The 13,150-nt window shown below is 42.3% G+C and overlaps 1 protein-coding gene across 2 annotated transcripts in view; it reads right to left on the bottom strand.

The window, feature by feature from the left end:
• Window positions 1–13,150, bottom strand: part of LOC126275312 (flotillin-1) — a 151,607-nt gene that overhangs the window by 126,911 nt on the left and 11,546 nt on the right. For both annotated transcript variants that reach the window (XM_049977185.1, XM_049977187.1), the window contains exon 2: window positions 5,113–5,188. In XM_049977185.1, coding sequence (XP_049833142.1) covers window positions 5,113–5,188 — 76 coding nt within the window. The remainder of the gene's footprint in view (window positions 1–5,112; window positions 5,189–13,150) is intronic.

Genomic DNA, 13,150 nt, shown 5'->3' with positions numbered 1-13,150 from the left:
ATTAACACCTGGTAGAGCCATAAGAGGGTAGATCGGTTGGCTCCCCACCTGGTGTGGCTCAAGCATCGTACAGCATTAAGATGCCGCCAGCACATCTGTTTCAGCTGCCGGATATGAGAGAGCCTTGTCAACCGGGCATCAAAAACCACACTCAAAAACCGATGTGTCTCCACCACAGCAAGAGGTTCGCTGTCAAGATAAAACCGTGGCTCAGGGTGAACAGTGCGTCATCAGCAGAAATGCATAACGCAGGTCTTGGCAGCTGAAAACTGGAAGCCATACGCTACAGTCCAAGACTGTGCCTTGCAGATAGTGTCCTGCATCTGATATTCAGCAGCTGCAGTGCCAATGGAGCTATAGTAGAGGCAGAAGTTGTCACCATACATGGACCGCAGCGAGCCCATTAATTGCAATTAAAAACAAGCAGACACTTAAGACCCATCCCTGCAGTACCCTGTTCTCCTGAACTCAGGGGGGGTGGGGGGAGACTATGGGAGGCTGCAACTTGCACATGGAAGGTATGATGCGACAGAAAATTTTGTATGAAAATCGGCAGCGGACCCCGAAGACCCCAACCATGAAGCGCAGAGAGGATGTGATGTCACCATGTCATATCGTATGCCTTCCGCACGTCAAAAAAGACAGCGACGAGGTGCTGATGGTGGGCAATGTCCATACAGAGGGCTGACTCCAAGCTCACCAGATTGTAGGCGGCAGAGCAGCACTTACGTAACCCACCCTGAGACGGAACCAGAAGGCCCCGGGACTCTAGTACCCAACTCAACCGCTGGCTCACCATGCATTCGAACAACTTGCAAAAGAACGTTGGTGAGGCTAATGGGGTGGTAGCTGTCCACCTCCAATGGGTTCTTGCCAGGTTTCAAAAGGGGGATAACGATGTTTCCCACCATTGCGACAGAAACTCACCCTCGACCCAGATACAGTTGTAAAGGTCGAAGTGGCATCGCTGGCAATCCACTGAGAGGTGTTTGAGCATATGACAGTGGATGCGAGCTGGTCCAGGAGCTGTATCAGGGCAAGCGGCTACGGCACTTTGGAATTCACACTCACTGAATGGAACATTGTAGGATTCAGGATGGCGCGTGTGAAATGAAAGGCTCCGACGTTCCAACCGCTCTTTAATGGAGTGGAAGGGCAGTGGGTAATTCGCAGAAGTGGAACTCTGAGCAAAAGGCTCTGCTAAGCTGTTGGAAATTGTGTCGGGGTCAGTACAAACTGCTCCATTCAGTGAAAGTGCAGGGACACTGATGGGGATCTGATAGCCATAGAGTCGCCGAATCTTGGCCCATACCTGCGATGGAGGGGTACGGAGGCCAATGGTGGAGACATACCGTTCCCAGCACTCCTGCTTGTGTTGGCGAATGAGGCGGCAGGCCCGTGCACGGAACGTTTAAAGGCGACGAGGTGTGGTAATGAGGGATGTCGCTTGTGACGTTGGAGTACCCGCCAGCGATCTCAGGCGAACATCAAGGCACAGTCCTCCACCGAGGGGACCCAGAAGAACAGGAAATAGCAGATTCTGCAACAACGATGATGCCGGTGGTGACGGAGTGAACCACCGCAACAATGGCGTCACTGGGAAGAGGCTCAATAGCGACAACGGAGGAGAAGAAGTCCCAGTCAGCTTTTTTCATAGCCCAGCTGCAGGTGCACCCAGAAGAGTGATGCTGTGGCAGTGACAGAAAGATCGGAAAGTGGTCACTAACGTACAAGTCGTCATGCACCATCCATTGGACAGATGGTAAGAGGCTAGGGCTGCAAATTGAAAGATCGATTTCTAAGTACATGCCATGCGCCACACTGGAATGTGTGACGGTACCATCATTTAAAAGGGAAAGGTCGAGCTGCACCAATACATGCTCAACAGTAGTGCCTCAGCCTGTTGCCACTGATCTGCCCCACAGAGGGTTATGGGCGACGAAGTCACCCAGTAACAGAAAAGGGGGCGGCAATTGGGCTATCACTGCAGTCAGAACATGCCGCGGAACATCACCATCCGGTGGGAGATAAAGACTGCAGACAGTAACAGCCTGTGGCATCCACACCCGAACAGCGACAGCCTCTAAAGGTGTTTGTAGAGGGACAGACTTGCTCTGAAGGGAGTGAAGGATGTAGATGCAGACGCCACCAGACACCCTTTCATAAGCTGCCTGGTTCCTATAATAACCACGATAGCCACAGAGGGTGGGGATTCGCACTGCCAGAAACCAAGTTTCTTTAAGAGCAATGCAGAGGAAAGGGTGAAGGCTGAGAAGTTGTTGGAGCTCAGTACGATGGTGGAAGAAACCACCGCAGTTCCAATGGAGGATGATACTGTCCATGGCTGAGAAAAGCGTGAAGGGACTGGGGAGGCAGATTACGCTGCTGGGTCACCTGCTGCCACCGATTGAGCACCTGTGCAAGTGCTATCCATGGTGCCTGAGGGAACGGCGAGACTGAGGACCTCAGCGGTCGCCAGTCTCTCCACCTCATCCTCAGGCGCAGAGTGTGAAGGTTGCGGTGGGGTGGGTGCCACCGCAAGTTCCTTGGGGGTCTTCCTCTTGGACTTCTCTCGCTGCACCTTGGGTTTCACCGGCTGGGAGGGCTTCACCGATTCAGTCTCCATGGCGGAGGAGGATCGCGAAGCCCTACGACCAGCTCCTTGTGGGCACTTATGCCACTGTTGGGCGACATCCTTCCTGCTTGTGAAAACCTGGGAAGGGAGGGCCCCAAGGGACCCCATGCGAGCGAGAGTAGCCGAGGAAGTTGGACGCAGCTCTGGCCTAGAAACGGGGACGCTAGTCCCCGATGGGTGGGTGGGGGGGGGTAGGTGACGCAGGAGCAACAGGGTGAGTAGTGCCCCCCACGGGCAAGGGGGTATGTGCAGTTGTACGGCTCAGTGATCTGGCTGGAATTCGCTGAACTGATGGGGCTAGCACGGTTGTTGTAGCTGTGGCGTAAGAAGATGTCATTCTCACAGGATGTAGTCGGTCATATTTCCTCTTAGCCTCAGTATAGGTCAGTCGGCCCAGGGTCTTATATTCCATGATTTTTCGCTCTTTCTGTAAGATCCTGCAGTCTGGTGAACAAGGTGAATTATGCTCTCCAGAGTTGACACAGATGGGAGGGAGGCGGGGCACATGGAGAATTGGGATGTGATGGGCGTCCGCAATCTTGACATGTGAGGCTGGAGTACAACGGGAAGACATATGGCCAAATTTCCAGCACTTGAAGCACCACATTGGGGGAGGGATATAGGGCTTGACATCATACCGGTAGACCATCACCTTGGCCTTCTCTGGTAATGTAGCACCCTCGAAGGACAAGATGAAAGCACCAGTAGCAACCTGATTATCCTTCTGACCCTGATGAACGCGCCGGACGAAATGAACACCTCGGCGCTCTAAGTTGGCATGCAGCTCATCATCAGACTGCAAAAGTAGGCCCCTATGGAAAATAATACCCTGTACCATATTTAAACTCTTATGTGGTGTGATGCTAACGTTAACATCCCCCAATTTGTCACAAGCAAGTAACCTTTGTGACTGGGCAGAGGATGCCGTTTTTATCAAAACTGACCCAGAGCACATTTTGGACAAGCCCTCCACCTCCCCAAAATTGTCCTCTAAATGCTCTATGAAGAACTGAGGCTTCGTGGACATGAAAGACTCCCAAACAGCTCTCGTACAAACTAGGAACCGGGGCGAATAGCAGTCACTGCCATCCTGAGACTTACGCTCCTCCCATGGTGTGGCAAGGGAGGGGAACGTTTTTGGATCGTATTTCTGAGCATTAAATTGAGCCCGAGAATGCTAAGAGACTGATGGCAGCTGGCCACCAGCGAGAGATGATGTACCACACTTCATTGCGGGTCAACCGCCCTGATGCCACCACCTCGACCAAGGGCCCTCCCCACGGGCGCCACCCAGCCTCAGCAAGGGCCACCTGGCAGGTTGGCCATTGCCGGGAGTCCCAATGCCCCCGGGGGATAGGCATCTTCTCCTTGGCATACGTGGGGAGTTAACAGTGCAGGCATCAGCAGAGTGATCCCTGTGTTGTCAGGGGGCTACAACCAACAGGGTACATGGCAACCCCACCACAACGGACTGACTATCGTGCTGGATATTAGGTGACAAGTAGTCCATGTTCGTCGTCAGTGCAGCAAACGGCACTGCACATTGCATGGTGGAAAATGTATGCAGGAACGTATCCGTGCCCAAGAGACGGAGAGCGGGTAGGACTGCAATGCAACTACGAATAAGCTGGCAAAAGGTCTCAACATACGATGGACACAATGCACCAAGTAAGGCGCCATTCCTTAATTGACTCACTCTCTGGAAGCATTTTGAGATATGGAGGTCAAATCCAAAAGGTGACCATCACATAAAGGCTGAAACGTTTGAGACTCCTTATGTCACCTCTTACGACAGGCAGGAATACTGTGGGCCTATTCTTACCCCCGAACCCGCAGGGGGGGCCTTCTCTGTATTTTGCATTTCCTTCATACCTTTTCTGCCCATTACTCCAAATTAAAGAACTTAAGTTATCAGAGATAAAGATCCTGTGATATGTATTCTCCTCTTTGTGCGCACTTCAGTTACCTCTGTTTGTACTTCCTATTAACATGCAGTATATTTAATTACACTGAAAATGTTACATTCTGTTGTAAGTAAAATATTAGAGCAAGAAGTTAATTAAAGTGATCAGCCATGTATGGTTGTGCTTATAAATTATGTTCTTTTTCTATTGGACCAACTTCAAAAAGGATAAATTAAGTAATAAACCATGAAATAACATAACAAGCATTTGTGAGGATTTTTTGTGTGAATTTAAAGTGAATATCATATTCTGAAGACTAGGAGAGCAATGAATTATGAAAATACGCATCTGTGATGGTGTCTTGCAACTTTTCAGAATACTCCTTTTGTCATGTTATGTACTTATTTTATGAATTTTAGCTTAAAAAATGCAACAAGTAAAATTTTGCATTAAGCACACATGTGTGTGGTTTTTTTGTGCACTCTCATGCAAAATAATGAAAAATTTTACTTTCAACTGGCAAGTACATCTACCTTCATTATATTGGAATTTTTTTTGTAAAATATCACTAACCTTTGAACACACTGAATAGTAGGCCACACAAAGGCTCGGCCACCAGGGACAAGAAGAGGTTTATTGTAACAGCAACCTGAAATTAGAGACACTCATTGTTACGTTAAATCAAAGGGAGCTTTGACAACTTTGATAGAAAGTTTGAGAAAACTCACTAGTTAGTTCTTTACTCCTGCATCTGCAGAAACAAACAAATGAAAATACAGCAATATTCGAAAAGCGAGCATAACTTGCCTACCAATAATTGAACACAAATCAAACAATGGAAAGTACATAACGAAAAGGACGGATTGCTACTCACCCTAACGATGACACGCTGAATTGCAGACAGCCACAATGAACAGCCTTTTATAGCAAAAAACAGGTACACATTCACACGAGCAGGCACACCTCATGCACACATGACCACTATCTCTGGTTGCTGCCTAGTTGAACATATCTGTTCACACAATGGTCACAGATTTCTTTCATTTGTCTTATTAGAAACAAACAATGCCTTTTCACATGAAATTTACACTACAGTGAATTTCCTTTGTTTCACAAATGAGAACTTCTAGTTAACAAAAAGATTTAAAGATTAATTGATTGTATTATTTGTTCACTATACTTCAAAATAACTATAACATTGCAAAGTAGTTAGGTTCTTCATTGGCAAGAAACATTCTTATTGACTACATATTTGTACTGTTACGTTGTTTGAGGTTTTCCTGATACACAAGTGTTATGGGGCTCTTGGGTATTGAAGGAAGATGGGGCTTTTTAAGGATCTGTGGGGTTTTGATCAAGCTCCTGCTATTCATCTGTGGATACTGATGTAAACTGTTTTGGAAAATCTCAGCAGGTAACTGTGTAGCAGTAAAACATGACTGTGTGCATAATCAAGCAGTAGTTAGATCCAGCATCCAGTAACACTGCACTCTTTATAAATGCAATGAAAATATGCCATCAAGTGCGAGAGCAAATCCAAAAGTTCAAAGTAATGGTTTATTACTACTGTTGTTACATTGTCCCCAGCATTTTTTTTTTACATACCTCCATAGCGGAGTGATCAGCATGGCACAATGCCATGCAAGGGTCCTGGGTTCGATTCCTGGCTGGGTCGGAAATTTTTTCCACTCTGGGTGTCTAACAATTGTGCTATCTTCATCATCATACCATCCTAATTGAAAAGCAAGTTGCCAATGTGGCATCAACTAAAAAGACTTGCCATTTCATTTCAGCAATTTTTTCTATCGTCATGTCAAAATCACGATCAAGTTGAAAGCCAAAGGCAGGGTCATCAGTGAAGTACAACACTTAGCACTGAAAACATGTTTCTTACAAACACCAATGTACAGCCAGAACCAAACTGAACTCTCGGATGGAGATCGCAGTTATTTATACAAATACTGAATACTCCAGAATGCTATTATTTATATAACTATTGAATATTCCAAATATACAAACATGAGATACTTCAAGAACCGTCCACAATAATAAAATACCAATCAGCTGCAATTTGCATGAAAACCCCATGAGATTATGCAGCCCTCTGGATGCAGTTTTAATAATTTCACTTATGTCTTGACCACACTTTTGTTTTTCATTAGCCTTACGCACTTTGGCTTTCCATCATTTTCAAAGGCACTGCTATGTCATTCATATAAAAATATTAGCTACATTGTATCACATCAATGTTCTCGAGCATGAGACAAGTGCACTTGTTGGAGCTGATTATAGCACTTTGGATCTAGATCTTGTCTGTCACTAAGTGAAAATAGTGGTCCAACTAAAACATTCATATTTCTTTATGTACTACACGAGTATGTAATAAAAAATGGGGGTTCCTATTTTTAAAAAATGCTGTTGATATCCATTTGAGCTATGGCAGCGCCATGTAGTGGGCCAACCACAGCACCCTCTGGTTTCCCCCTTCAAGCTAACAAGTTTTTTCGTTTGATGCTTATTTCGGGAGATATTTGGCCCGGTCACTCTCAATGGACCACCCTGTATACCCTCTATTTCTAGTGCTGCCATCTCCCATCTGTGAGAGGTTACTGCACATTGATGCTGAACATAGGCAGTGGTCACAGTAATGTGAGTGAACCACGTAAAACAAAAAAATTAAAGAGCTGTGCTCTGTCATTAATAAGTTATTCTTGCAATACATGTCCCTGTTCGTTGTAAATATTTTCCATTTGCGACTTTCAGCACAATCACTTTCATATCACAGAACAAAGTATTCTTTAGCTAAAGGACACACACTAATTGACTAGTGGTCTGACAGGATGACCATTGATGATAATGTCAGAGTCCCCTTAACACCTTTGTGATTGTCATCCAAGCATTATTTGCTTCTGTGGTGGTCTCATAGATCATTGCCTCGCTTAGTTTTTCTGAAGTCAGTGGCTATGTTAGTAGCTGGCTTTATGGTGATGGGAAGCAACTACAGCACATTTATGGAGTGGTCTTAGGCATGGTACAGTGATGGGCTTCATCTCACAGATCAACTATAATCATCTGTCATTGACTGGCATGACTAGGACAGTTGAGATGGTGGATGTCTTGCAGTTTAATAGTTTTGAACACTCATGTTGTTCTCTGCAGTAGTGTACAATGTGTCCAGGGCACCCACAGAGAAAACATACCAGTATGTTGTCCGCTGTCTTCCATACATCTGTTTTCACTGGTGCAGTGTAATTGGCAGTGTCAATTGTACCTGCGTTGGTCGGATAGCATTACTCCAAACTGGCCAAGTCCACACTTCATGGCGCAGTCTACTAGTGGTGGAGATTGATGTTAAAGATCAAAACACCCTTGTTTGACATTCTCTATTACTTCCTGATTTATGGGGTTGAAATTCATGGCTTCTATCCTTTGTGTACACTGTGTGGTATTCCTGGCTGCCATAAATTACTATACCTCTCCTCTTATTATCCGGCATATGAGAGAGAAAAGTTCATAGTGGTCTTCCTCAACTGTCATTTGTACCACATATGGTAGTCAAAAGTCATACTTCTTTTGTTCAGTCCTTTTATGATGCATTTCCTTGATTCACTGGCACCACTTTATGAATTCATCATCCTATACCAGAAGAGCACTGTAGATGTTTTCTGTGAGTCTTTTCATCAAGTGGGAGTTCTTGTCAATTTCTGTCATAGTTTGGTTCATAACGTGGCACAGGGCCAAGACATTCTGTATGTACGACTGCAATTTCCTCACAACACTGAACCCTGTTCTTCAGTTGTTCTTACTACTGTCACCAAACATTTTCTTCAGTTCTGCCTGAAATTTCTCCCAGCTATTGATACAGCTGCACCTCATTGTTTGATAATCACTGGTGAGCTGTGTTACTTAAGTAAAATTACACATCAAACATATCATGTCATGCCACCTGGTTTATTTGATGACTTGGTCAAATCCTTTCAGCCATTTTGTCAGGTCTTGACCAGTGTCTCCAGGAAACACTGATGTGTAGATGATTTACTGCTGTTTTGTGACCCACTGAACGCACATTTTTTACTGAGATACTGAGGTCAGTGTACAGCTAGAACTGAACTGAAGTCCTGGATGGAGAAAGTAGTTATTTATGTGAACATCCAAATATTTCAGAATGCCAGTATTTATACAATCATCAAATATTCTAGATCTACAAATACTACAAACATAAGATATTTCAAGAACCTTCCAGAAGTGGTAAATATGAAATGACAAGTGACTGTTGATGGTAGGGTTTGAACCAGTGACCCGCTTCATGCCAGCCAGGAAGTCTAACCAATACACCACACTGCATGCAAAAGACCTCGCAGCAGTATTAGCCTCAAATCCTGTAAATCATGGAATTCTTTTAGATAAGCTAAATCATTATGGTTTGAGGGGGCAGTGCACAAATGGTTTAATTCATACTTAACTGGAAGAATGGAGAAAGTTGAAATAAGTGATTCATGTAATGTTAAAACAACAGCTGATTCCTCAAACTGGGGGGCTATCAAGTACGGGGTCCCACAGGGTTCGGTCTTAGGTCCTTTACTGTTCTTGATATACATTAATGACTTACCATTCCACATTGATGAAGATGCAAAGTTAGTTATTTTTGCTGATAATACAAGTATAGTAATGACATCCATAAACCAAGAACTAAGTGATGTAATTGTAAATGATGTTTTTCACAAAATTATTAAGTGGTTCTCAGCAAACAGACTCTCTTTAAATTTTGATAAAACACAGTATATACAGTTCCGTAGAGTAAATGGCACAACTCCAGTAATAAATATAGACTTTGAACAGAAGTCTGTAGCTAAGGTAGAATTTTCAAAATTTTTAGGTGTGGCCATTGATGAGAGGTTAAACTGGAAGCAACACGTTGATGGTCTGCTGAAACATCTGAGTGCAGCTACGTATTCTATTAGGGTTATTGCAAATTTTGGTGACAAGAATCTCAGTAAATTAGCTTACTATGCCTACTTTCATTCACTGCTTTCGTATGGCATCATATTCTGGGGTAATTCATCGTTGAGTAGAAAAGTATTCATTGCTCAAAAACGTGTAATCAGAATAATTGCTGGAGCCCACCCACGGTCATCCTGCAGACATCTATTTAAGGATCTAGGGATCCTCACAGTATATATATTCACTTATGAAATTTGTTGTTAATAATCCTACCCAGTTCAAAAGTAATAGCAGTGTGCATAGCAATAACACCAGGAGAAAGGATAATCTTCACTATGCAGGGTTAAATCTGACTTTGGCACAGAAAGGGGTAAATTATGCTGCCACAAAAGTCTTTGGTCACCTACCAAAACAGCATCAAAAGCCTGACAGATAGTTAACCAACATTTAAAAATAAATTAAAAGAATTTCTAGATGACAACTCCTTCTACTCACTGGCTGAATTTTTAGATAAAAAATTAAGGGAGGAGAAGGGAAAAAAAACTAGCTTAAACATTAGTGTCATGCAATATTTTGTGTAATGTAATATCTTGTACAGAGATATTTTATTAACCTGACACGTTCCACATCATTACGAAGTGTCGTATTCATGATCTATGGAACAAGTATAAATCTAATCTAATCTAATCTAGAGAGAGATCACATGCTTTAGACCACTACCCCATGGTGGAGTCATGACATGACCTTTTAAAATCACTTGTACTCTATAGACTTTCACAGTACTTTATATGCAGTTTCAAAGAAAAATATTGACCTTCCTAATTCAGTAATCTGTGGCAAATGATCGACGTCAGATTAAATATTTGTCCAGAACATCATCTGCTCTTCATAAAACCACATTGATACTCACCTAACTTATTCTCCAATGTTATTTCTACTCTGTTTAGTACAATCTTGGAAAATATGTTATATGCAACTGGTTGCAAAGAAATTCTTCTGTTGTTAACATCTCGTTTATTGCCTTCTTTATGTACTGGTTGAATCAAGGCAACTCTCCTGGGAGTTTTTCTGTTTTACAAGTTTTCTCAAAGATTAATTTTAGCTCTTTTTTCCTTTCAGTAAGCCCATTTCAAAAGTTCTGCTGTAATAGTCTTCTCCAGTAGCTTCATAATGGTTTTAATAATGCCTTCAATTTTTTTGATAGTTGGGGTAAGTCATCCAGATTTCCATGAGTGTTTGAGTATTCAAACTTTTGCATTGGTTCTGGACATTTAAGAAGCTGATCAAAATATTTTGCAAATATTCCAAAATTTTCAGTGTTGTCCAAGCCGAACTGGTGAGCATCATCCCACACTCCTCCGTTGTTAAAGAGTTACATCTGAAGTACATCTACCTAACTCTTTAGATCTCACATACTACTCTAAAGGTTTACTGGAAGAGCCCTCTTTAGCAGATTATCTACACATACTAAATCTCCTTTTACACTTGTTGTTTTACCACCCTCTAGCCTATAGCCTTGTGGCTTACAAGGGTACTTATTGTAACTAAATCTAACATATTAATTTCACATATAAAAAGTGAACTGTTGTTTTTAAATTTTATAATCTTTAGTTTAAAATTGCAAGGAATGAAAACAAGAAACATTTGTTGGTATTCATAGGAATCAAACCTGGGTCCACAAATTACCAATCAGTGCTATACGCCACTGCCCCACAGTGCCATCACAACAACGGACCTTTAAAGAAGTTTTCAAACTCTACACTTGTACAACACGCTACACAAAATATCAAAGAAAAATACTCATCTGATACTGTGAGCATCATAGAGTATTCATAATGGCAGAAGGGATGGCATCAAACAAAACATGCACTTTTTTTTTTTGCAAATCCTTACCAAGAACATAACTATTATCCATATGTATTGTACATTTCCACCACATCTCTTCCTCAACCACTGAAGCAGCTTCAACAAAACTAGGTACTCATATCTTTTACTGTTTGGCAACAATCACTGAGGGGGGGGGGGGGGGGGGCAATGAAATGCATGAAAAACTGCCACATCATGCATGACATTTAAATGTATTACTTCTTTACTACTAATGTATTTGCAATAAATTTCACACCCAGTATCCACATATGCCACTAAATGCACTTACAGAAGTATATTGTAGTACTGCACACAGATACGATGTCATAAACACTGAGATGCTTGAAAAATTGCCGCATCATGCACAAAACTCTAATACATTTACTCTTTACTACTAAGATACTCATAGTCAAGTCCAATTACAGAAATCTCTGACACCTGGCAGTGTTTTTGACTGCTTTCAACTGCTAAGTGCAAACGGCCTTAAGGGAAAAGAGGAGCATCTCTAGAACTATGAAGCAGCGGTGTCACACAGAAGTATACAAAATAATGTATTTTGCTAACCCCAGCATACAGAAACTGCCTGGGATCACATTTCTTAATTTGGATACTGTATTTGAACATTATGCACATTTCTTTGTAGCCTACAAATGTTTTGTAATTGCAAAGGTACTTTCACAAATACATGGGCATGAAATTTTTTCGATCCTTCGCTACAAACGTAGCTCATTTTTTGTTTAGTTTTTTTGTTTCTAGCAGAAGATTGGCAAAATGAAACCTGGGCAGTGTCTGGTTTGTCAGCTAATAGATAAATAAATTTACTGCAACATCTCCATGTGGCCAAAGAAAGAAAGAAAGAAATAAAGCACCATTCACTTACAGACAAACACAGAAGATTTGAAAATGTCACTCTAAGTGCCTTATCCTCAAGGAATTATGGATCTGCAAATTGAATCTTCCCACATTCTGGTTAGCACTGACATTCTTCCTGATATCAAAAACATTACTTTGCAGGTGTCTTTTACAGCCCATTGCTGCCAATTTTTAGGAGAGCTATGTTTCGCTTTCATAGAATATTCTTATGTTCATATCATCATCAGCAGCAGCAGCAGCCAAATGGTATCCACTGTTGAACAACAGTCTCTTCTCAACTTCTCCAGACATTGCAATCTTCAGCTATAAACAATTATGTTACTTTCCCATTTCTAATGCCATATGCCCACCATCAATCAGCTCATTTTCATGCTCTTTCCTTATCTCTTGGTATCAAATAATATATTTCATTGCTCCATTTACCATCCATTCACGAAGATATATGCCCTCTCCTCCTCTGTTTTATTTTCATTACTGTCATAATCACTTTTCTCGCTACAGTCTGTTTATCAGTGTGTTTATTTTCTTGTCTCTCCTAGTAATTTCCAACATCCATCTCTGCATTTCTCACTGAGTAAACCCCAGTTTCTGAATGATTTTTTATGTTGACTGTAAATGTGCCATTGCTGTAAGACAAATTTTTTAATACACACTGACTGCAAACCTTTCCATCAAACATCAAGAGCTTAGTTTTTAAATCTCTGTTTAGTTTAACAAATGTCCTCCTTACTTTTTTTACTGTCCAGTTTATTTCTTGGCTATCCATTTATTCTGTAGCTGTCCTAAACAATATATTAAGTTGTTCTATTTGTTGTTGAAGATTACCTCAATTAGCTGCAAGCAGTATACTTCTTTACCCTCTCCACAGGACCTCTTGGGCCCATCAGTATTGACTGACCGCACTGTAATCCTCTGCCAATGGTGTCACTGG

The sequence above is a fragment of the Schistocerca gregaria genome, chromosome 1, assembly GCF_023897955.1.
Source record: "Schistocerca gregaria isolate iqSchGreg1 chromosome 1, iqSchGreg1.2, whole genome shotgun sequence".
NCBI classification, from domain to species: domain Eukaryota; kingdom Metazoa; phylum Arthropoda; class Insecta; order Orthoptera; family Acrididae; genus Schistocerca; species Schistocerca gregaria.
Note: the sequence above shows the minus strand (reverse complement) of the source record. Positions and strands in the feature narration are given on the sequence as shown.